Here is a 26118-nt window from a genome sequence, read left to right as displayed (position 1 = left end):
GCCATCAACACCACTGGATGTCTATTGCAACGTCGTCGTCGTCTTTTTTTAAAAGTAAACTGACAATTCACTTGTGGAAAAGATATTTAATTGTAAATAGAAAAAGTAGGCCAGAGTACAGTTTTAAGGGCAATTATTTTTGTATAGGTCATCTAGATGATTTTATAAAGTTATACATTTTCATAAAAGCACTGAAACAGACACAGCAAAGCACAAATCAAATACAAAGTATACTCTGAAATAAAGGAGCTGCACAGCATTTTGAAGTGTAACGCAATGTAGACTCTTTAAGGCAGTATGGTCTAAGTGAAGGTCTAAAAGCCACAGGTATCTGAATGTTGCTCTTGGTGCTGAAGCACTCTGGCTGGGTCTACACTTGCAGCAGGGCGATGCGATAGAAAAGGCTGTACTGCCCGAGAAAGTCGATCATGTTTCTGAACATTCCACTGTGTTTTTTTTAAAAAAAGCCTCCGGCAAGTAGAAAACTAGCACACAAGGCAGAAGGCTGGATCAGCACCATTCCCTCCAACGTGCTAGCTTTCTTCTTGCAAGTTTTCTTTTAAAAAAAAGCATGAGGGAACATTAAAAAATGAGTCTTCACCTGCAACCTGAAGTGTACAGTCTGTTCTACCTCTCCTTCCTGCTGCATGTGTAAAGCAGACTTGAGTTGTGAGGTCCTTGGTATGTCAGATTACATCTATTTTCCCTTCAACCCGTTCCTGGGACCAAGTGCTGACTACTTCCCAAGGATGTGACAACACTCCTATATTCTCAAACGTAATAGTGCTTTAGGCTGCCACCTATTTCTTGATATTACAAAGCTTCAAAAAGATACAGTGTTGTACACTGGAAGTGCTATGTATCTTATCTCTGATGACTGCACAAATTCAAACATAATCCTAGCAATCAGAAACAACTGTAGGCAACAACAGTATCAACTCAACGTATATATTTATGTTGTTGCTCAACTGTATATCTTAACTGAAGAAATCCGAATTCAAAAGTTTCCCTTTGCAAGCTCCACTGAAACAAACAAGAGCAGAGATCGCAAGAAGGAATGCAAGAACATGGCGGCTTCACCTGTGTGGTTTCTACGTAAAGTGAATCCAAGCTGCTTAAGAGTTCCGTCTTCTGTATTCTTGTGTTAATTTGAAGGGACTTGCAGAGGAGAAGAGCCCGGCTGTTGCACCCAGCGTTCCTATATTTCTTTATACTGTTATTACAAGAAAGTCACGGTCCTGAAAGACTAGAGCGGAGCGAGGAGAGGTTGCAGTGTGGGCAGCAACTCTCTCTATGGTTCCAGTTTAACCTTTTCTCCTCCACTGTGCAACCTCTCTGCTCCTGCTGCACCAGATAGGGAATAGCTCGAGTTCACCTTGAGCCAAGTTCCTTCTGTGCCCGTGTTACACACAAATAAGTGAATTGCTATATGCCGTTGTAAATCTGGACTCTTTCCTGTCAAATAACACCACCCTCTTCGGAAATTTGTACAGCTCATGCGATACCACCTTTTGCTGTAGAGACACCTGCATGCATAGATATCGTCAAATGTTTTCAATGAGCTCAGCCCATTCGCGTTTGCTTTTGGTCGATAAGAATCATGTTATAATGTACAGCTCTGTGTCATTCACCCATAGATTCTTTAAAGTGGACTCTGCAACCCCTCTCCACCCATTGCAAAGAACAATCGCAGCCACCTTCTTTGTAATGCTTGGAAGTGAAGAGCCTGCAAAGTTAAGAGCCTGCAAAATTAAGGTGGCAGCATAGGAGGAGACTGCTTTGCAACTTGGACTGCTTTGCAACTTGGTCTCCACCTGTGGATTTGTGGCCCAGATTTGCTAGACACGCTAGAAATGTGATTTCATGCTCCGTGTAGAAAAATTTTCAAATAATCCATATATTACATCAGCCTCCGCGCCAACCTGGTGACCTCAATATGTTTTTGAACTACAACTCCCATCAGCCCCAAGTAGCACAGTCAAGCTGGCTGGCAGTGATAGGAGTTGTGCTCCAAAAACAATCCAAAGGCACCAGGTTGGCGTGAAGGCTGGTTTACATACAAACCTGTCTTGGTTTTCTTTCTCCTCTCTCAAGTTACATTTCATCAAGAAATGGGACTCGCATAAAACAACAACAAACCACCAGCTTGCTTCTCTCTCCCCACCCATGACCTATAGATTAGACATTTTTTTCTCATAATTTTCGCTCTTCTTTCCTGAAAAATACTTCTGTAAGTTGTATGTAGAAATTATCTATATACCTATATATAGATATATAGATATAGATATAAACATGCAGCATATGTACAAACTGAAAAGTTTAAAAAAATATCAGCTTCATATACATGTCAATCTACTTGAATATAACAGTAATTAAATATAAAAAATTACACTTTTTCTAAATAAAAAAGGGAGGGGCAGGGTTCAGAGACCCTGGACAACTACTTAAAGCTGTACAAAGGATTTCCATGAGATGTATGAACTCAGAAGTCTAAGTTGCTAGCCTTCGGGATTGGTGCCATCACATAATTCATTTTCATTTTCACACCATCAGTTCAAATAATCAGTTCAAGTTATCACCCTTAAAACTGTTCTGTATTTCAGCAGTCTTGTACTAAAATCAAAAAGGTCTCAAAAACATTGCCTTTGCATGTTTGTGGATCCCTTCAAAAAGATTCAGCAACTAATTTTGGAACTGTAAAAAAACAACTATTTACAGTATTTCTTTTTAAATATTTTTTTCTTTTTTGCACAAAATGTCTAAATTCTGAGTTTACTTATTATACAAGAAATTCACCAGAACTCATGGCTTAAGTCCAGTTTCAAACCTGTAGCATCTTCTCTAGCATATAATCCCGGGGCTGTGGCTGATGCGACACACAGGTCCAGATTGTACTGTTGTTTTCTAAAACTGGCTTTACAGAATGCTCACTGCAACCATTCAGACAGCTTCTTTGTTAGTCTGGAGGCGGGTCATTGCCTCCAACTTCTGCCTATAGGCTTCTGCCTCCTGCTCTTTCTTCAGAAGCTGCTGGCGGTACTTCTGCGCTTCTCGATTTGCCTCATCCAGCTGCTTCTGTAAAGTTTCTCTTTCCTGTTAAAACAAAACACAGAAAGGTATAGGTACGGTAAATTGTGTGAAAAATGAATCAATGGCTGGTTTGCACTTGTTTAAAAGCTCCACTTCATTGTATCTGAAGAACAAATATATAGGAATTCTAGAACAGAGCAGGTGGCATGTTCCTTGAGCTTATTCTTTGAAGTGGGGGAGAGGGGAAATAGTTAATTTTAAAATATTCTGCATAAGGGAACATGATATCACAAAAAGTCAGACAATTTGACGTTTGTGGCATAAAATATCGGAACAGGCTAGTTTTAAAAGATCCCTTACCGGTACTGTATATAACCAATTGGCTAGCTGTTAACAAGCATAGCCTTGCAATTAATTTTAGCAAAAGCAATAGTTAATAGTTAATAGTTTAACAGCTACTTTTAATTCTTCTGTTACAAATTCTGCTTACAAACAGCTCTCCTTCTTTAAAAAATAATTTTTATTTGATTTTACAAGTACAGAGTTGTAACAATACAAAATACATATCCATATTTGGAGATTTATCTGAATCTCTAGACTGCCCACCTTCCCCTCCATGGGTCCTATTATAAACCTGTTCAACTGCATATTATTTCATTGTCCAAATTTTATGTCTCTCCCAAAACACTCTCCTGAGTTAGTGATTACACATGTATTTTGTTACATCTACAGTGGTATCTTGGGACTCGAACAGCTTGGCTCCTGAACAAATTGGCTCCCAAATGCCGCAAACCCAGAAGTGAGTGTTCTGATTTGTGAACGTTTTTCGGAAGCCAAACGTCCGACGCGGCTTCCACAGCTTCCAATTGAATGCAGGAAGCTCCTGCAACCAATTGGAAGCTGCGCCTTCATTTTTGAACTGTTTCGGGCGTTGAATAGACTCCCAGAATGAATTAAATTTGAGAAACAATGTACCATTGTATATAATAATAATAATTTATTATTTATACCCTGCCCATCCAGCTGCGTTTCTCCAGCCACCCTGGGCAGCTCCCAACAGAATACTAAAGAGAATAAAGCATCTTTAAATGCCTTTTCTCCAAGGAACTAAGGGCTGCATATGCCTGGTCCTATGTCTTTTCCCTTTTTATCCTCCAACAATGTTGTAACATGGCAAATGAAGGTGGGTGTTAGAAGGACGATGGAGTGGAGAAAAGTGTATTTGCCGTTGAATCCCAAATTCTATTCTATTCTATTCCTGGAAATGTTGTGAAATCAATGGGATTAGCAAGCCCTATTCATGTCTGTAGTCTCTAAGCAATGTACAGAAAGATTACAAAACATACAATAAAGTCAAGCCAGTTGAAATCAAGAAAGCTTACTTAAAATGCCTGCCAAAATTAAACGCCAGAAGCTCAACGGGGAGCATGGCATGCCTGATCTCAGCCAGGCGGGAGTTCCACAAAACTGGATCCACAACAGGGAAAGCATGACTGCTGGTGGATATAAGTCAAGGGTCCGAGCTAACTTGGGGATAACTTTAGCCATGATACTTTCTTATGTGTATAGGCTTCCTGTACAATTGAGAAGCCTGATCTTCCAGGGTCACATGTCAAGTGGGGAGGCTACCCATGTAAAGGAAGCTCCCTGCTGCAGATGCTTGCCTCCAAACCTTGGGAGGCAACAAGGAGGGTGATGGGAGAGGTGGTATGGAGCAATCATGAACATCCCCTCTGTCCATCACATGATTAGAATTGTGTGTGGTATCTCACCGTGTTTTGGATTTAGATATCTACAGTCTACAAACCAAAAGTCTGAATTCTTGCACTCAGGTCAGCTTGCTGACCCCACAGACCTGTACCAGCACACTGAAACTTAGCAGCAAGTGCGTAAGAATGCTAAATTGTACCAGGAGAACTTAAACACCATTTCACTCCCTTTATTCAAAGTTATATTTCTCTAGCTTTCTTTCCACTCTGTTGTATCACATGCCCTTTATCTGTGGCCAACAACCTTCCATTATAGAGCTCCAAAACCACCTAAACAACTTGCATGAAAGAAGTCCATGGAGAACACACAATATATTGTGTCATTTCATGTAGTAATGCTTGGAGAAGGAACTCAGAACCTTGGGTTACTATTATTATTAAATTTGTATACTGCATTATACCCATAGGTCTCAGGACGGTTACAACATAAAATCACTACACATTCTATCCAACTAAGTCCTACTCAGATCCATTGATATTAATGACCACAACTAACTCAGATACATTGATTTCAATGGGTTTACTCTGAGTAGAATTTAGTTGGCTAAATTTCTAAGATCTCCCAATTTCCCACTGCCTTGCACAAGGATGTTGTGTACTACTACACTGCAATAGCCGGCAACCAGAAAGGTCATGGCTCGTCTGCCTGCTGAGTCCCCATTATGACATCAATGATACCACCAGGCTATTCCTCTAACATGATAGTTAAAACATGCCGTTCTCTCATTGCGTTATCACAACCACTATGAAATAGGTAACTAGTGCCTGAATTTGATTTCAAAGGGTGCTATCTATTCAGTCCCTCGCCCCAACCTCCTCTTTCCCTCCATTCTTTCCAGAGGAAAAGCAGTGGGAAGAGAGACTGAGAACAGGCATGAGACAAGTCTTGTTCTCCAAGTTGCAAACTAAGGGTGACTGAGTTGGAAGATGCTCTTCTTCCTTTCATACCTTGACTTCTCCAAAGTGGCCCACAAGTAAAACTAGTTGCTAGCCTTGGCAGACAGGCCTGAGGATTGCAGGATCAATTCTGTTTTTTTTATTAGAACCCTGAGATCTGTCGACTGATGCAAAAGATACACATTTGCAAGTTAAGAATTTCGAGCCTAGGGATTTGTTCTGAGTACCAGAATTGCACTGAGCTCACTGCCATGTACCAGTCTGCCCACCCCCATCCCCCAGGGAGCTATCACCTGCCATTTCTCAGCAATTAGTGCTGGTACCCCTGTCTTCTCTATTACATGTGCAGGTAAGGAAATGTTTCACCTAGAAATTGATTGGCAGCAGCCACTGAGAAGCAGAGAGACAGCCATAGATGAAATTACACGGGGAGAAGCAAGGCCAATATCTCAGAAGGCTCACTGCGGAGGTTCTATGGACCAAGTGGGCTGCCTCCTGAATCAGGACACTATGCAAGGCATTTGAGAGACAGAAAACTGGGGCCAAACGGTAGGATAGAACTGCTGCAGGGGTTTGCACTAAAAAAAAAATCCAGGCTTGATTCTCTTCCCGATGGCAAAATAATTTCCCCATTTCAACATGAAGATACAGCATTCACTTGTTACATTACTCACACAATGCAATTATTATGTGAGGGTTTTCTGTGCAGTTGGATAACATAATGCTATTCCTTGCTAACATTCGTATTCTCTTGAAGAACACATCTGTCACGAATTTTTACTTTGGACTTTTATTCTAAGGTTGTTCCCCCGCCAAAGGGCATTGCTCTTTAAATAGTGACTGGATTGACTGACTCCCCCTACCCGGCTTAATTTGACAAGTAATTCCACGAGTCAAGTGTTGAGCCAACCCACCTATTCCATTTTCATTTGATGACAGAGAACAGTTTCATGGTCAAGAAAAAGCACTTGAGTTCAAAAGCAAAAGACATTTTCTCCATTCTACAAAATATCCAGCTTGGAATTTTGGTGAACCCAAATAACCAGCTCAAGACATGCTGCGATTTTACATGAGCCAAAAGGCAGCATTTCCACCTTATTAAGAATAATTGCCTAGAAAATAGCTTTGTTCTGATCCTTACACAAGCAAAAAGCCTTCCCCCCCCCTCTTTAAAGGACTCCATATTTTTTATATATTCTAAAAAATATTTCAGCCATGGTTTCCACTTTAATCACTAAGGAGTACAATATAAAAGGGACCAAGAAGGTCCATCTGTAAACACTGTTTTGTTGAAATGAAATAGCAGGGTAAAAAATAATAACCTTCCTGCTCTTCCCTCTGATGATATCCCTTCCCCCCCCCTTATGGAATGATCCCAATCATACTTACTGGGAAGTAAGCTTCATTAATCTTAACTTTATTTAGTCCCTGGTAAATATATTTGGGGCTGAGGCACAAGTCCATCCTACAGGTGAAACTCGGAAGATTAGAATATCGTCGAAAAGTGCATTTATTTCAGTAACGCAACTTAAAAGGTGAAACCAATATATGAGATAGATGCATGACATGCAAAGCAAGATATGTCAAGCCTTTATTTGTTGTAACTGTAATTATTTGTCGTTAGGCGGGTCAATTATAAATGGAATGTAATTAATGAAATGTAATAGCAGTGTTTATTTTTGTATTATTGTAACTATTTGTTTTATTACAGTGGAATTTCCAAAAGAAAGCATTTGTCAAAATTAAAAGAAAAATAAAAAATAATAAGTTGCATTACTGAAATAAATGCACTTTTCGACGATATTCTAATTTTCAGAGTTTCACCTGTATCTACGGTTTGTGTTCCAAATTCTTTTCCTGTTACTGTCAATTTTTGCATCATCCAGCTAAATTGTGCTCCAGCACTCAAAATCTAGCAGTTCAGGTACCTGGTAACTGTTGGTCAGTCTATTCTTCTGATTGCTCAGGGGTCTCTTGCTCTCCAACAATTCTGCCCATTTGTTCTTGCTTAGAAGTTCCTCCTTGAGGACAAATATGTGGTGAAATCCTTCCTCAGTACTCACTTTCCCTGGCTAACCTTTGTCTGAATAAGTTAATCTGCATCCCTCACTAAAATGAAACCTACATGCACAGCTTGCTCAGTGCCATCTCAAGTGGCCCTTGCTTTGCCATCCCTTCTCTCTCCATATTGTCTTCACCACTGCCAAAATGTAGATGGCTTATAAAACACTGTAAAGTACCCTGTTCACTGATGGTAGCTTATACAGTAACTCTAAAAATAATAGTATATCTAACGTATACTATGTATACCTAAAAGCAGAGTGCCATTTTTCCCATAGTGAAGTGGGACTCATGATTTGAGTCGGAGAACAAGAAGAAAATCAATAACAATTTTCTAAAGCAAGCATCTTCTCCTGTAGCAATGCTGAGCACCACACAAGTCTAGGAAGGCTCAACCTCAATTAAACACTCAAAATGTACCGTATTGGCCCGAATATAAGCCGCACCTGCAAAATTGGGGGGGGGAGAGATCCCCCCGTGTTCCCGGACTCCTTTGCCGGCGGCCTCCCCCCCCCGCCCGACGGCTCCGAGGAGGCTTGGGAGCAGTGGATGGGCTGCGTGCCGTTGCCCCGCGCTCGCGGGCTGTTTGGAGGGGGGAGGCCACTGGCAAAGCGGCGCAGCTCCCCACCCCTGAGCAGCACAGGAGCACGGGGCAACGGCATGCAGCCCATCCGCCACTCCTAAGCCTCCCCCCAGCTGCCAGAAAGAGGGAGAAGCGGGGGCCACCGGCAAACGGGGCATGGCTCCCCCCTCCAAGAGCAGCCCAGGAGCACGGGACAATGGCCACACTTTAATTTTCACTGTCAGAATTTGGGGGGAGAAGTGCGGCTTATACTAGTGCCAATACGGTAACTTTCAAATGAAATCTAAACAGACAGCTGTATTTTAATATCTAATTCATTCCTGTACTATGACAACAGAGTCCATTATACATTCTCAGTGAGAAACCTTTTAATGAAAAGAAAATCAGGGTGATAATGTGTAAAAAGACTGTTGATGGGTTTTTTTATTGTAGGAATACATTTTTGCCTGTATCACAAAGAACAAAGACAAGTAATAAAATTCTGCACTAAAACCCAAACCTTGGATGATGGAGGTATTTTATCCAACATCACATTAAGAGGATAAATAATGGAATTGAGATGATAGCTAAACTTATTTACTGAATTTGCATTAAGCAACTTTTCAGACTGTATACTAGGAACAAAAACTTTATAATACATAATTTTGAAAATACAATTACTTAACATTAACATCACCACAGTTGTGATGTACACAGACTTTTGGCCAAACAGGTAAAGCTGCTGATATAAATGTCGACATGAGTGTCCTCATTTTATACAAAATGTAAACAAGAACTTCAGGGAGAAAATCTATTACATATTATACCAAAACTTTAGTATACTATGCATAATAGTTTAAATATTTTAAGTTTGGTCGGATAATATCTCTTGGGGGGGGGAATCTAAAAAATATATTTCTTCTTGGCTTCTCCATTTACACCAAATCTTTGTTTGTCATTGAAAAACTGATATTATATTTAAGGCCATCAAACCACATGCAATGGGACATTTATATTAAACATTTACAACAAATATATCAGAGACAAACATATAATGCAGTTATAAATACCTTATTTTGTGGTAATTAAAAAAAACCTATTAAGCAACATGAAAATAAACACTCAGTTTAGAAAATTTGAATAAAACAACTCAGCTAACAGATTCCTTACTTCTATTTCTGCAGACTCCACCCGATTTTCGACTATCTCAATACACTGTCTCTTGACTGGAGGCTCTTCACTGATCACCGTTTCTTCAGCAATGTCAGTTGCTGGTACTGTAAGGACTTGAATTAAAATACATTTGTATCAGAAATATGAAGATTACTCATGCTACATTCAGGTAAAAGGGTAAATAACCCCTGGAGGTTAAGTCCAGCCAAAGGGGTTGCGTCGCTCATCTCGCTTTTCAGGCTGAGGGAGCCGGCGTTTGTCCACAGACAGCTTTCCAGGTCATGGGCCAGCATTACTAAACCGCTTCTGGCGCACGGAGGACCATAACGAGCGCTAGAGCGCATGGAAATGCTGTTTACATTCAGATGTTTTGCTAAACCACAATGGATTTAAGTGATTCCTTGAGCCCTCCTTTATTCTGAGATAGAGAGAAGCACTGCCGGGCAGACTGAACTAAAGAAACATCTTGTGAGCCTTTAAGCAAGAGCCTTGGGGAAAGCTGGCTGGGGAGATGGAGAGCTGTTTCTCAAAGCTCTGTTTGGCGATATGTGCTTGGCGATATCTGAGTCAGCCTGTTTGGTGATTTTTGAGTCAGTGTGCTGTAGCAACTTCTAGCGAGTTACTGCCGCTGCAGGAGAGATGGACGGTGAGTGCTAACCAGTGCTCTGAGCTCTGTTTCTCAGAGAGCTTGGAGATACAGTGGTACCTCAGTTTTTGAACGTCTCCGTTGACGAACGTTTAGGTTTTCAAATCCCATAAATCCGGAAGTAAATGCTTTGGTTTTCGAATGCACCTTGGAAGTCAAACATGAAACGCAGCTTCCATATTGAGTTTTCCATTTTGAGGCTTCCGTACTGTGTTTTCGAACGTTTCAGAACACAAATGGTCTTCCGGACCGGATTATATTCGAAAACCAAGGTACCATTGTAGCAATTTCTTGCCCCTGCAAGAGGCAGGAAAGAACTGACTGAGGTAGTTAGCAGGGGCTGCACACACAATATTGTGCTTTTTTGAATAGGTAAAGGTATAGGGACCCCTGACCATTAGGTCCAGTCGTAACCGACTCTGGGGTTGTGGCGCTCATCTCGTGTTATTGGCCGAGGGAGCTGGTGTACAGCTTCCAGGTCATGTGGCCAGCATGACTAAGCCGCTTCTGGCGAACCAGAGCAGCACACGGAAACACCGTTTACCTTCCCGCTGTAGCGGTACCTATTTATCTAACTTGCACTTTGACATGCTTTCGAACTGCTATGTTGGCAGGAGCTGGGACCGAGCAACGGAAGCCCACCCCGTTGCAGGGATTTGAACCACCAACCTTCTGATTAGCAAGCCCTGGGCTCTGTGGTTTAACCCACAGCGCCACCCGCGTCCCTAATACCACACACAATTTGTGATAAATTGCAATATCATTTTTTAAAAAATGGTTATCACAATTTGATCTAATACTCAATATCAGACTATATATCAATTTATAGCACAGCCCTAGATACTTGCGAGTTGCTCCCTTAAAAGCTACTTTTTCCCCTGAGCCATTTGTATTCCCATTTTGCCCCTTCAAAGAAAAGGGGGGGGGGCTGGAGTGACTATTGAGTTGAATGCAAAAACAAAACAAAAATGCTTATCTGCATTGTTCAGAAGAGGATTTGAAGTCCTCATTTTACATTTCCTTTCAACTCACCTTGTTGCCCATCTGGCATGGTCACAATAATGGGCTGACCCATTCCACTAGTTGGAATGGAATGGAGGTTTCCAAGCTGAATCCCATCAGTCACTATGGTAATAACCTGTTGACCTCCGGAACTGACAACTTGCTGAATTGCACCATCCACAGATTCTGCAGTCACTACTTCTTCTGTAGCCACAACTGTTAGATAATAAAAAGGAGAAGTGTAATCAGGATGTTTACCGACCATTTTCGGAAACCATTCTGCTGGCCTTTGTTATTTATTAGATTTATTAAATCCTATTAGCTTTCTTACAAATACAATTTGCACTACGGTTGTGTGCTATGGGGAGGGGCTGTAGCTCTGGGGTAGATCATCTACTTTGTGTGTAGATCCCCAGCATCTCCAAGTGGGGCTGGGAGAGCCTCCTGCCTGAAACACTGGAGAAATGCCGTGAAACAAAATTTAAAACAATTCCTTTCAGCAGCACCTTAGAGACCAACTAAGTTTGTCATTGGTATGAGCTTTCGTGTGCATGCACACTTCTTCAGATACATGCACACGAAAGGTCATACCAATGACAAACTTAGTTGGTCTCTAAGGTGCTGCTGGAAGGATTTTTTTTATTTTGTTTCAATTGCGTCAGACCAACATGGCTACCTACCTGTAACTAGAAATGCTGTGAGTTAGTGTAGACAATGCTGAGCTAGATGGATCAATGGTCTTACTCATATAAAGCAGCTGCCTATGTTCCTTCTGTTGTAATAGACAGTTAAAAGTAAAGGTAAAGGTACCCCTGACCGTTAGGTCCAGTGGTGAATGACTCTGGGGTTGTGCACTTATCTCGCTCTATAGGCCGAGGGAGCCGGCGTTCATCCACAGACAGCTTCCGGGTCATGTGGCCAGCATGACTAAGCCGCTTCTGGCAAACCAGAGCAGCACACGGAAACGCCATTTACCTTCCCACCGGAGCGGTACCTATTTATCTACTTGCACTTGACATGCTTTCAAACTGCTAGGTGGGCAGGAGCTGGGATCAAACAATGGGAGCTCAGCCCGTCATGGGGATTCGAACTGCCGACCTTCTGATCGGCAAGCCCTAGCCTCTGTGGTTTAGACCACAGCGTCACCCGCGTCCCAATAGACAGTTACTGACTCACAATTTCATGCATGAAAGGGTTAACCTGAGCTCAGGTTGCAAATGGGTGTGTCTTAGCAGGTTTTCGCTCAGAGTCATTTTCTCTTTGTGCTTCCTGAAATAAGCAAGGAGTCATGCGGCTATGGCTCCCAACTCCAAGAAAAACCAAGTGAACTGACTCTCTCAATAATAATAATAATAATAATAATTATACCCCGCTCTCCCCAGCCAAGGCCAGGCTCAGAGCGCCTAACACCAAATATAAAACAACTAGTTAAAATACAATTCAACAAGACTAAATACATTAAAATTAAAATTTAAAAATTAATTTAAAACACAGCCTCATACAAAGGGAAAAAGAAAGGGAAAATGGGAGGGGTCAGGTTGGCTCCAGGCCAAATGCCAGGCGGAACAACTCTTTCTTACAGGCCCTGCGGAAAGAAATCAGGTCCCGCAGGGCCATGGTCTCAGGAGACAGAGCGTTTTACCAGGTCAGGGCCAGTGTTGAGAAGACCCCGGTTCTAGTTGAGGCTAATCTGATTTCCTTCGGGCCCAGGACCTCTAAGGTGTTACTATTTAAGGACCTTAAGGTCCTCCGCGGGGCATACCGGGAGAGACGGTCCCGTAAGTACGAGGGTCCTGGGCCGTAAAGGGGTTTAAAGGTCAAAACCAGAACCTTAAATCTGACCCTGTACTCCACTGGGAGCCAGTGCAGCTGGAAAATGAGATTTTATAGCCTGTATCTTTGCTAACCCAAAGAGTGCATGATCCTTTTTGTAAGGAAACCAAGTGCTTTCCTTTATGGCATTTGGAAGCTTTTTTCATCTTTATTTTACTTGTTTGTTGTAACTTCTGGAAACTGTGAATAAAATCTTCACTTATTTGGAAAGCTAAGTGTCTGTGATTTATTCTAGCCTAAGTATTTTTGTGGGGAACATTTGTTTAAAGGTGGATGAGGGCAGATGCAAATCTAACCAATGTTTAATGTGCTAGGAGCAAGTGCCATTGTGCTTAACTCAGTTAAGAGAGAGAAAGGTATCTCTCTTCCAAACCTCTCTCTCCAACACCTTTGTGTGAAGAAAGGGCTGAGAAAGGTTCTTTCTCATCACACTTCATCACACTTTATACTTACAGCTAACTTCAGTTCAGGAGCAGCTAAAGCACTCTTTCATATAAAAGGCATGCCCAAGTTTTGTAAACCCATCATGTCACCACCAAAAGGTAATAAAAATGACCGCAATTTGGGGTAAGAGGGGGGGGGGCGAAGACAACGGATGGAAATTACATTTTTCTAAAGCTGAATGCCTAGCACAACTGATACAAGGAAATACATTTATTTGCTGTTTCATATTAGTACCTGACATAATGCTAACTGGATTTACTAGTAAAAAAATGTTTTGGCATTTCCAGGTACTTTCTCAATGGGTAGAAAGTTAGTGTTTGATACATGGGTAACCTTATTATACTGAGATATTCAAATTTTAATATTTAGAAATTATTTTAACACTCGGCAATAAACGAAATCCTGTTTCTGTGTACAGTAGTACCTCGGTTTGAGACTGCCTCGGAGAGCGGCCGCTTCAGTTTCCAACCACCGTGTACCCGGAAGTGTTTACATCCAGGTTCTGCGGCGCTCAGATGCGCAGAAGCGATCTATGCAGCATGTGCAGAAGGATCTGCGCAGGAGCACTATATTGGCGCTTCGCACATGCGCAGAAGCGTGCCTCGGGGAGCGACGAACTCGGGGACCGGCTCCACGGAACCAATTGTGGTCACAAACCGAGGTACCACTGTGCTTCTTAGTATCAAACTAACATTGGCCATACTACCTTTTTTTAGGTTTTAGCAGGAGAAATATTAAAAGCCAATGCTGAAGCAGAAAAACCATCAATTCGAGCAGCTACATTTACATTCAAGCAGTTATATTCAAATCAGCTTTGAAGTTCACAAAAGATGGGATGAACACCAGAAGGCTTTCTATCAAAATCTGTAGAGCATGATTTACGTCAGACAGATCAGACATCAAATACAATGGAGACGCAAGTCAGAAGCTTTCATCTTTGCCCTTAATTGCAATCCTATTTATAATGATTTTCTTGGTCAAATAGCGATTGCCATTATGGCCTTCATAGAAATGGCATTATTACAAGAAGAATGTTGTTGTTTTCTCAAGATTTTGTGAAGGAGATGAAATTTTGTCAGTTTTCTTTCTCTTAAATAAATAAATAAATAAATAACAATGTGAATCCCTGTTCTAACATCCAAATATTTTTCCTCACCTGGCGTTTCTGAAGAGTTGGACAATGGAGCTGAAGCTTCTGCTAAGGCAGCCAAAGTTGCTAGTACTGAAGTTGAGGAATTACCGAACTGGACAGCAGACACTCCTGTATCATCTATAAGGAGATAATACAAAAGTCAAGCCACAAACAACAACAACAGGTTGCATAAATATTCCTTTCAAATGTCATGTGCAAAGACATAATCTTGTCTGCAAATCCAGAGCCTGACATGTGCTTGAGTAACTTGTACACAAGCAAACTTCCCATCCATTTTAGTAGCTGGCTTAGTTTCCTGTACACATTCCACTGGAACGAATGGGGACAAGAAAGGAGGGCGATTCCAAAGACAAACTTTAAGCAATTAAAAAAGTCTTTACCACAACCTGAACTGGGGATTAAGGAAAAAACTAAAGGGGCAAATGGTGCACTTGCTGAAACCTTTGTTGTTGTTGTTTAGTCGTTTAGTCGTGTCCGACTCTTCGTGACCCCATGGACCAGAGCACGCCAGGCACTCCTGTCTTGCACTGCCTCCCGCAGTTTGGTCAAACTCATGTTCGTAGCTTCGAGAACACTGTCCAACCATCTTGTCCTCTGTCGTCCCCTTCTCCTAGTGCCCTCAATCTTTCCCAACATCAGGGTCTTTTCCAAGGATTCTTCTCTTCTCATGAGGTGGCCAAAGTATTGGAGCCTCAGCTTCACGATCTGTCCTTCCAGGGAGCACTCAGGGCTGATTTCCTTAAGAATGGATAGGTTTGATCTTCTTGCAGTCCATGGGACTCTCAAGAGTCTCCTCCAGCACCATAATTCAAAAGCATCAATTCTTCGGCGATCAGCCTTCTTTATGGTCCAACTCTCACTTCCATACATCACTACTGGGAAAACCATAGCTTTAACTATACGGACCTTTGTCGGCAAGGTGATGTCTCTGCTTTTTAAGATCCTGTCTAGGTTTGTCATTGCTTTTCTCCCAAGAAGCAGGCGTCTTTTAATTTCGTGACTGCTGTCACCATCTGCAGTGATCAAGGAGCCCAAGAAAGTGAAATCTCTCACTGCCTCCATTTCTTCCCCTTCTATTTGCCAGGAGGTGATGGGACCAGTGTGCTGAAACCTTACCATCATTTTATTCCTAAGCATTTTGCTTAATATGGTGAACAAATCATTCCCAACCCCCTGTACACCTGAATACCTGATGTATATGATGTATTTGCAGAAGATACCAGACCTGTTAGGTTCACTACCCCGCCAGGTCCAATGATGAACTGAGGCGTTGCTGCATGTATCGTCACCGTGTCGGGACTTTCTGGGTTTGTGTTGATTTGGTTCTGCATTGCAATCTGTGACAGAAAAGGCAACAAGAACATCTCATTTCCACCTTCATCAGGGGGGAAAGCCATCACACTCAGATTTTGTATAGTTATTGTACTACTGTATTTTGACATTTTATTCTTTTTTAAAGAAAATGTGAACTGCTTTTAAACTGCCCTAGGACCTTAGAATGAAAGGCAGATAATGAATTAAGAGGAGGAGGAGGTGTTAGTATAGTTCACAGCAAATAAAGGAGACATTTGGAAATGCGATTGATACCTAAACTCAGGTAAATTCAAATAACTTTGTGGACATGCACCAGACTAATGTTAGGTAGAATGAATATGGTGAGAACATCAGTAAAGGCAAGATGGCTAAGTAGAAGTAGGTATCGGTCAAAAAACTGATCGGTTGGAGGGAGTAATGCTTCTGAATATCAGTTGCAGAAAACCCTGGGGGGGGGGGAGGAGAATGCTCATATGCTCAGCTCCTGCTTAAGGTTTCCCACAGGCATCTGGGGGCCACTGAGAATGCTAGACTAGATGGGCCATTGGCCTGATCTAGCAGGCTCTTACATTCTTACAGAGGTCCAGGAAAGACTTTGTTGAAGACGGTTTTGAGTTACCTGTAATATTTCTGCCAGGTCTTCAAACCCATTGTCCACAGCGATGTCAAATGCCGTTTTGCAAAATTTACTTTGCGTATGGACGTCTGCTCCATATTTTACTAAGAGTTCCACTACTTCTTGGTGGTTGTGTTCTGTAGCCCAATGAAGAGCAGTCATCTTCAGCATGTCCTTTGCATTTACGTCAGCGCCATGCTACAAATGAAACAAAAACCCCAAACTACTTCAAATTTCCAGCAAGACACAGCCAGTTTAATAGTTATTTCCAGTCCTGCAGCCTTCTACAGTATTTGCCATTTCACAGTCAGTTGCAATCAAGCAAAGCATTCTCAAAGCTACACATCATGGGCCCTTTTACTTTTTAAAAAATGACAATAAATATACAGTAGTCACTTGTTAACTAAAATGTACCATCTCTGTACAAACAATGTACCATTGTTGCTTATGGCGCAATATGTGGGAAACAGTGTGCATGCTTTCCACTGAATAGCTTAATGGCACAGCACAGAATTTAAACGCAGCGTTAAATCCTCAGCTTTTCCAGATAGGGCAGGGAAAACTTACTGAAACTTTGGCCCAAGTCAGTGAGCTAGATGGACCAATGGCTTGATTCAGTGCAGGGCAGTTTGCTCTGTTTCTGTACATCACATCCTCCAACCCTCTGGCTTTGGTGGGGGGCAGGGGGAGAGGGGCTCCAAAGTGGAGGACCCAAAACCCCAGCTTGCACAAGGAACAACCTTTGTGGCACGCTTTGAGCCCAAGCAATATTTTTAGAAGGCTTCTTTGCATGCCACTGATAATGAAAAGTCATATTCGCATCAACTAGCAAATGAGCATTTTCCAGCTTTTGAACAGTTATCACGAAATGTGCATATATCTATGCATTTACCTTAAGTAACACTTCTACTATGCTTGCATGGCCTTCAGAAGCTGCCATATGTAATGGAGTTCTGTCCACTTTGGTCCTGGCATCCCGACTTACACCAGCTCGAAGCAACACTTCAGTGGTGGAATAGTGCCCATATTGTGCTGCTAGATGAAGAGGAGATGTTCCCAACTGTAACACAATATACAGTATAGCACAGTTAAAAAACAAACAAACATCAGGCTAAGAATTTCCATCTATCTTCTAGTTGTGAACACACAGAATATTTATACTCTTCTAATTTAATGGCATCCCTTCCTTAAAATGTTTAATTATGAGTGCCATGCTTTTTTAAAAAAGTGCATAAATGATTTAGGGTGAGATTTTCTTATTTATTTATTTACTTTTGAGGGCGATGTTTTCTGCAAGTTCCTGTGATCTTGTACAAATGTTCCTGGAAGAGGCTGCTTTCATTAAACTCACAGAGATTTGTTAGCTCTTCTCAACTTTTGATGTTGAAGTGACTAATCTTTGCCCTGCTTACTCATATAGTTACTCCTACATTTCAGGATTCATAAATATCCAGTCCAATACACAGGCAATCAGTCAGAAGACTACATTTTCTAAATTACTATTTGTGCTTTTTCTTGCTTTGAATAAATGGGTTTAATAATAATAATAATAATAATAATAATAATAATAAGGCTGTATTATTGCAGTCAGACAATTAATACCAGCATCATTACTGGCTGAGCTGGTCAAGATACCCTAGTCTAGGGTATCTTGACCAGCCCAGCCAGTAATGATGCTGGTATTAATTGTTGGAGAACTCCAGGACAGTGGTCATGGAGAAGTTCAATATTCATACTGAGGCTTCTAGTACTGGGCTGGTTTGGAACTTCATGGTCTTTGGGAAGAATTCAAGATTATGCTGTTGAACGTCCTGTCAGCACAAGCATTCCAGCTTGGAATGAACTTCCTCCCCCTGTGTGCTGTGTGGGGAGAGAGGGCATAGCCCTGTTTCACAAACGGAAGCCCTTGCATGGGTTTCCACTGGTGGGACTCATTAGTTGAATCCCACCCTTTAGGGGGATTCATGCCAGCATGAAATTGAGCAGGAACTGTTGTCGACACACAATTTGGATCCAGATGTCATACACTTATTTCAAATGTCACTAGTCCAGTGATTCTCTCAGAAATATATACAAAAGACCAACAGAAAAGCATGCAATTCAAACAAACAAATAAAAGATGTTTTCATTACCCAGTCTGTAGTAAAAGGTGCACCATTGGCCATCAAAATGCGAACTTCGTCATCTTGTCCTGCTCGTGCAGCTTCTAAAAGCTTCTTTCCCAAATCTACCAGGGACATCTAGTGAAAGATTTCAGGTGAAAAAGAATTAAGGTTCATTCATAACATGCCAGTTATGAAATAAATGGGCATATATATAAAAATGCGGCATGTATCAAGCTTCATCGTAAAATTCTTGAAAACAGAGATGCAGGCTTAATAGATAATGGCTGTGTGGGCACAAACAAATCCTGTCTCAAGCTGAGACAAGCTTCATGCATTACCATGAAGCCCCTTGCCCCCACCCCACCCTTTGCAAGAGCCAAGCAAAGAAGCTAGGAAGCTGCAGTTCACTCTAGCTTCCACTTATGTCTAAACTGAGAACTACGGTTAATGCCTTTTCACAAGCCAGGATCCGGAAGCCAACATTAAACCATGGCTTTATATTCTGGAATATTTGGAAGCTGTTTAAAGCGCTTGTCTTGATGTTTAAAGCCCTTAACAGCCTAGGGCACGCATATCTAAGGGGCCATATCTCCCTTGACTGGCCTATGCAGCAGTTGCAGCCATGATACCAGGCCTTGCTTTGCATGCCCTGTTGTACCTTACTGAGGTCAGATTAGAAAAATGACACCTAGGAGCAGGGCCTTTATCGCTGCAGTCTTGGAACACTTTAGTTATAGAAGAAAGGGGGTCGTCCTCTCTACCCAGGTTTAGTGGTGAGTGGATGGTGGCTTTTAATTACGGTATTTTGGGAGGTGTTGATTCTAATCGTGATTTTTATCCCTTTGTTGGGTTTTTAATATATTTTTACTCTAAATTGCTTTGAGTGGTTTTGGGGTGGTTTTTTTGGAAAAAGAGTTTTTAAATGTTTAAAACATTTAATATACTTTTATATATAAAAAAACATATATAGCAGCTTAGAATGAAAATATGATTTAAAACAAAACTGATCAGATCCAAAGGGATAAAATTAACAAAGAATATCAAAGAAATCCTAAACTTACTTAGGACAAAGTCCAACTAAAAGCATATTTATTTTCAAGTAAATATGCATTGTATTTGGCTTCATAAATGCTATAAAAACAACAATAGCATGCCTACTTCAAACTCTCTAATATGCAGATTAAATGTAAGTACCTGTAACTAACTGTGAGCAAAATCATGGGAGGGGTGTTTCTAGGACTAAGGTGAAACGGCGAAGCTCTCTTGTTATTTTTGCTACTGGATGCTGCATCTTTAAGTAATCTTGTTATATTTATAATACTGAAGTGTGGTTTTTGGTATGTTATTATATTTGCTATTGTTTGGCTATGTTATTATGAAATTGTTTTTGTAGTGTTTGTTTGAAATGTATTCCTGTTGTAAGCTGCTTTGAGCAGGATTTTTTGTGGAAAAGCGGCATACAAATAAAATGAATGAATGAAGGTTACACACTGTCATAAAGAACAGGGGGGGGGGAATCTCCTAATGCAATACCAACTTCCACTAATCACTGACAAAACTATCATTATGCCGAGAGCACTCAACGTTTGTTTCTCCTTCCCATCAAATTCAAGCTACCGTCCAGCTACAATCAGGCACAAAATGAAACAACAGCAAGGCCAATTGAAGCAACTGAATCCACCTAAGTATTTAGGAACTTCCATTGCTCCTGATCATTCAGAGGCACCTCATCATTAAGGTTCATAGAAGCTTGGGATGCTCCTTAACTGCGCTCACCATGAGCCATGTGCACCCACCCAAGCTACTGCTTTTAGGGCCACCTGCTACCATCATCACCACTGCTATGTCTCCATAGCCAACTGCTGCAAAAAAAAAAAAGCAGCTGGTGAGGCTTCTTCAGGGCCCCAAAAGCCTCTGATTGCCACTGCTGTTGCTAACAAAGCATCAACATAATTTCAAAAGGCGAGGTGGGAGGTGGCTGGCCATTTCAAGTGGAACAATGTCTTGTGCCGGTCTGGTTCCTGAATCTTGAAACAGCTGCAGTGACAAGGAGTGCCTAGCACCAATTTTACTGAATTTTGTACATCACCTTGAAACGTCTGTATGGAAGATTAAATAATGATGGCCATCATAACTTATTATTCTAATGGGTGCAAAGGCTTGAGGCCTTTTCTTTCCAATTCCGATCAATTGGCTGTCGTAAATTACTTAATACCTCAAAGCTAGGCCACAGTTAGTGAAACTGTGCTTGAAAACTGTCTGGCAGTTTAAGCTGAAACAAAATGTAGTGATGGAGCATGTTACAGTGGCCCTCCAACATCTACATTAGCCACTATAATAATCCCAGCACAAAGGTGAATTTATTTGCAAAGTCATGAATGTTTTCAGCCCTACGTACTTTAGGCTCCTGTCCTTGATCCTAGGGCAATCACCATTGCGTTCCATGAAACCTCATTCCCTTGCAGACTTCCCTGCATCTCTTTCAAAACAGCCTGAGATAACTTTGAGATCTGGATTTAGATAACCAGGGTAGCAGCTGTAAATGCAGTAGAGAGGTTGGCATGTTTTTTGTGTATATATTTGCTGTTGTTGTATGCATGCATTTCCTCTTAAATTGTGACCTACATCAACAGAGGGGAAGCAGACTGGAAATCCTAATAATCCTTAACCCTGATCCCTCTTCTAACAGTAGTCAATAGCCAATATCTGATTTTGCTAGTGAATAATCAGGGACTAAATTCTAATTGACTTTATTAGAATTAGTCTTTTTTACAGATACTGTAATCAAAAGAAATGTTTTGGGGCCATCTAGTGGAGAACTACCACCATGCCAAATTATGTTATAACAGTATCATACCATATTACTGTACAATATTAACACCATAGCAACTGACAAGATTCTTCACTTCCATGACTGACATTTTAAATGTACATGATTTTGGCAGTTTTGTCTATGGAATTGTATTAGCAATTTTATTTTATTCAACAGTTTTTTTAGACTTGACACAGAATATGGTCCCTCCCTTTAATTTGTATATTAATTTATGTCAACTTTTAGTATCTACAGCTCTTACGAGTTCAAAAGGAGCCTTTAGCTTACATTCTTCTGAGCAGACTACACAGAACTAGAAGCGAACAGACTTCTCTTATGTACTTAAATGCTGTCTATGCACTTCTTACAAGGCAGTCTACAGAGTTCTTGCCTGTAATTTGTGCATAATAAAAGGATGTATTCCCCCATGTGAAAGAATTCATAAGCTAAATTTGACAATAGGAAGTCAGTGCTGCCTGTCGCTAAGAGAGTACAGTGGAACCTCGGTTTACGAACGTAATCCGTTCCACGGAGGCATTCGCTCCCCGAAGGCACGCTTCTGCGTGTGCGTGAAGCACCAATAGAGCACTTCTGCGCACGCACGGGCTGCGCAGATCGCTTCTGTGCATGCGTGAGCTTCGCATCCAGCGCTGCGGAACTCGGATGTAAACACTTCCGGGTCCGCGGCGTTCATAAACGGAGGCGTTCATAAACGGAGGTAGGTGTAAACCGAAGTTCCACTGTATTTGAAACAGAACCTTTTATCTCATTTAAAATAATAAAACTAGGAGCGTAACATCAAGAGCTTATAAGAAACTACTTATTTCCCTGTTTGGGTGAGTGCAGTTATAACAAACCTGTAGCCATTCAAATCAGCTTTCAAATAGCCACAGCCTATATGCCTGATTCCTTAAGCTGTGGAACTGGATTTTATCACAGACAAGGAACAAGAATATAATGGGGAAATTGTAAAAATGTAGTACTGGTACTGTATTTGAATTTGGAGGGAGGGGGGAGTCCAAACTCATGATATACAGCACTTTCCCCAAACATGTGCCTGGAATTCTAAAAAGCATATGGAATCCGTTGCCTTGTTCCTTCAAAAAGCAAGGATTTTTCCATCCCCAAAATAAATGGGAATGAACTTGCATGGACCGTTAGCCCTTCAGCCTATTTCTGCATCTCCTGCAAGAGCATAGCTCACCTAAGCAAAGCTACCTGAAACACTTTTAATTGCTAATGCTAGGAGTTAAACCTAGGCCTGTTTGTATGTATGCCAAGTTGTCTGGATCCCAACTATGGTTTTTTGTTTATTTGCTTGTTTAACATATGGTTTACCTGTGGCAATAGAACAATTATTTTGAGAATAGTTTTTGTTTTCATCAACCACAGCCATGTTACTTTGGCCTTGTAAGGAAGGGCACAAAAGCTACAAACCTGCAAGCAAGGTTCTGGTTGGGGGCTGGCAGAAAAGAAATGGGGTGCTCCATGTCTCCAGCAACCTGCTGCATTTTTATGCTAGGAGTGGAGGAGCGGACTTTTCTCTTCTGGAAGCTCACTTGCTTTCTGTGCTGGGCACAGAGGAATATTTCCTTTGCCGCCTCTGCCAGCCCACACATTCACTTGGGTGCAATTCCATGCACTCACCTGCATGCAGTTCTTTGTCTCCTATGGCGACCAGGCAGGCACTTAAATATAAGGCTGGTGTTGCTTAAGTGCTACAATCAGCACACATTTTAAAAGTTTTTTTTAGGTGATAAATGTTTCTCGTTTTGGCAGTGTCTTAAAAGATGGTGCCAACAGATGGAATTCATTACAACTACAGTATTCCCTAAGCTACAACTGTCCTAGTTATAACTCATCAGAAATTATCCATCAGGCTTGAATAGATTCGCTGCTTTGCTTTCCTGTTATCCTTAATAAAAACAGTCATCAGCTTCAATTCAGATTAAGAACTTTATTTTAATGTTTTAAAGTATACAGAGCAAACACTGGCCTTACTCCAGATGCATACATCAGGTTTAAAACATCACTGTTCGCTGTTTCATCATAGCGATCAAATTGAGTGAAACAAACATGTCACTTCAGAATGAAAGATTTCTACAAAATTACAGGAAAGATCCAACAGTAACTTTACATGCTTTTACACCTCGAAGCCTACCACTTCAGGGAGCGGTGGCATCTGGCAGGGCTCAATGGGAAGAGGAAGGCTACTCTTCTTATGCAGCAGTCACTGTATACAGTGTTTTTTATTTTAAAAAATGTTTAGTGGTACTCTTAATTTTTCTACTCATATTGAAATACTCAACAAGGACAAACTCAGATTCACAAAATGCTTAGGGGTATGCGTACTCCCAAGGGACAAAAAGCACTGACTGTATCAACACCATTTGCCCCATGGAACAGAGGCAAATTCATCCTAAGAGACAGAACCAGGGGGGATGTCCAAGAAATGCAACTCCAAGGCGACTATAAGTTATGTTTCGTCGGCCATTCCCCCCCCCCAACAGCCACTCATTTGCCCTCGGGAGTGTATGAATCCACTACTCAAAAAGGTGCGAGGGAGGATTTTTTGTCACACAACGGGAAGCCCGCTTGCTCCAGGGGAGACCAAAGGACGAGAGCGCACGTTGGAAAGTTTTGAGCAGCCCGATCCCAACCGCATGTCTACTCAAAAACAGAGCCTTCAATGGGGCTCACTCCCCAGGACTGCAGTCTTACTCCCGAGTAAGCGCCCCCCCCCCGACTACACGCACGCTTACGCACAACCCAACGTTCCCTGGAGTGGGTGTGGGTGGGTGTGTTTAACGAGCCCGGGTTCCCAAGCAACAGGCGCACCGGCGGGCCCCAAGGCCACGACGGGGCCGTCCAGCGAGGCGCTTCCTTCTCGGCAGGAGCAACCCTGCCTCAAAATGCATCCGCAACGGGCAGGAAGGGCAGGCCTCCCTGCTCACAGTCAGCTCCCCCGGGCCGAGGCTTATTTAGCCCAAACGCGCGGAAAGCGGAGGGACAGCGCATGCTCGAGAATAAACACGGGTCGGGATCCGAAAGAACGTGTGAACGGCAGCTTAACGCGAGTGCGGGCGCGAAGGGCAGTCGCTCGGGCGCCTCCGCTCGGCAAAGGCCTCGCTCGCCAGCTCGCCCCCTCTCCAGCCTCTGCCCTCACGCAGGGAGCCTCGGCTTCCCGCCGACTCCATTTCCCTCAGGCGGAGCCCCCCCAGCGACAGATCCCCGGAAGGCCTCTCCCGTCCCCGCTTTTCCCCGACAGGAAATCCTGGCTGGGTTGGGCGCTTGAAGGGAGCGGAGGGAGCCGCGGTAAGCGCCGGGTTCCGGGGGAAGTGGAATTATTTTTTACCAGCGAAGAAGAGATCAACTTCCACATCCGGTAACAAGGGCCCTATACAAAAAGGCGCAGACTGACCTGGAAAAGCTTGGCCGGCCCGGCCATTGGAGGTGGGGGGAAAGGAAGGGAAGAGGAAGGGAGCAGGCCTCGCTTACCGTGCTGCCCGCGCCCGGCCGCCGCCGCCCACGAGCACGACGAGCAGGGGCGCCCAAGGCCGCCGCCGCTTCTCATAGGCGCCCAAAAGCCCCACAAAAAAGTCCCCGCGCGCGCTCGGCGGAAGGACACAGGCGGCCCGCTCTGGTGAGGCGTGAGGCGAGGAAGGAAGGAGGAGAGGCCCGAGGGGGCGGGGGAGCGAGCGCGGCGGACCAAGTTTTGCCGCGCTGAGGGGCCTCTCCTGAGGAATACCCTCCCCTTGTAGAAACGGGGAGGGGGCCGAGCCCCCAAGCTTGTGAACCGGAGGGGGCGCTTTCGCTTTCATCGGGGCGCGGGATTATTTTATCGCACAAACGGTCTGTGGACAAAAGAGGGGGGAAGCGGCGGAGGGATACGGCCGTCGGAGGAGGCGCACGGCGCACGCGCGGAGCCCGGAAGAAGGGAGGGGGAGACGAGGCGAGAAAGGGAGCCGCCATCTTCTGCCGTTGGGGTTTTTTTTCCCGCCTGAACGGCGGAGGGGGTGGGGACGGGTTCAGTAGTGGAGGCGTGTTTAGGTTCCTCAACAGGCGCTTTACTGAGGGCATTAGGTCTTTTTCAGCTGTAAGATAGTAAGTCAAGAGGTGCCAGCGAGGAGTAGTAAATGTTCAGGTTGCAGTCCCTTGCCACCTACCTAGAAGCAGTTTCGTAGGTCTTCCTTCGGAGCAGACACGTGTGGGAGTGGGCCGTGAGTTCGCAGTGAGATCTTGTGCAAACCTCAATATTTTTAAGTGTGTTTCGTTTCCAGGGCAACGTATATGAGAGTGCAAAATTAACAAAGCAAGCTTATGTCTGTATGCTGCTCGGTGCAGTATGGCTTACTCGTAAGAAAGTTTGCATAGGATTGTAGGTGAAAGAAAGCCACTTCATAAATTTACCTTAGAAAATAAGGAGGGTAGCTCTGTTGGGCAGTACGCACAACCATGCATTTCAGGCAAAGCACGCCCCGCCCCCCAAAAAACTTTGGAAAAGTTTACACACGCACACTGACATTCCCAATACCTTTTATAACTTGCTAGAATTCTTCAACGGAGGCTGGAATGTGCTTTGAATGTATGGTGTGTAATTAGGGAAAATCCAAAAAAGTAATAGTGGGCTAATAACATTACTAGGACCCCACTAAATGAGCAATCTTCATCAAACCTGGTGAATAGGGTGGTGAGCACTGT

The 26118-nt window shown here is 42.7% G+C and overlaps 1 protein-coding gene across 5 annotated transcripts; it reads right to left on the bottom strand.

The window, feature by feature from the left end:
* Window positions 1-646: 646 nt before the first annotated feature.
* GABPB1 (GA binding protein transcription factor subunit beta 1) lies at window positions 647-25297 on the bottom strand. Of its 5 annotated transcripts, none has more exons than XM_035131106.2 (10): window positions 24916-25297; window positions 18633-18740; window positions 17393-17560; window positions 16504-16698; window positions 15760-15907; window positions 14574-14687; window positions 11171-11356; window positions 9490-9605; window positions 7625-7717; window positions 647-3093 (listed from the first exon to the last, which is right to left on the bottom strand). In XM_035131106.2, the coding sequence occupies exons 2-10, from the start codon at window positions 18738-18740 to the stop codon at window positions 2941-2943; spliced, it is 1281 nt and encodes a 426-aa protein (XP_034986997.1). In that variant the 5' UTR covers window positions 24916-25297; the 3' UTR covers window positions 647-2940. The 5 variants fall into 5 exon arrangements, with proteins under 5 accessions (XP_034986997.1, XP_034986996.1, XP_034986999.1 ...); XM_035131105.2 differs by lacking the exon at window positions 24916-25297 and adding an exon at window positions 23065-24697 and having other exon boundaries at window positions 18633-21141; XM_035131108.2 differs by lacking the exon at window positions 24916-25297 and having other exon boundaries at window positions 15796-15907; window positions 18633-24630.
* Between the last annotated feature and the right edge of the window lie 821 nt (window positions 25298-26118).

Source organism: Zootoca vivipara, chromosome 14 (genome assembly GCF_963506605.1).
Source record: "Zootoca vivipara chromosome 14, rZooViv1.1, whole genome shotgun sequence".
NCBI lineage: Eukaryota > Metazoa > Chordata > Lepidosauria > Squamata > Lacertidae > Zootoca > Zootoca vivipara.
Note: the sequence above shows the minus strand (reverse complement) of the source record. Positions and strands in the feature narration are given on the sequence as shown.

What these genes read in the sequence shown, in the direction of transcription:
- GABPB1 (XM_035131106.2), bottom strand. Translation starts at nt 18,740, where the DNA reads ATGTCCCTGGTAGATTTGGGAAAGAAGCTTTTAGAAGCTGCACGAGCA. An exon ending in TAGTAGAAGTGTTACTTAAG is followed by an intron (nt 16,699 to 17,392) that starts GTAAATGCATAG and finishes TTTCATTTGTAG; the next exon opens with CATGGCGCTGACGTAAATGC. An exon ending in GACTGACCAACAGTTACCAG is followed by an intron (nt 3,094 to 7,624) that starts GTACCTGAACTG and finishes TTGTTTTAACAG; the next exon opens with GAAAGAGAAACTTTACAGAA.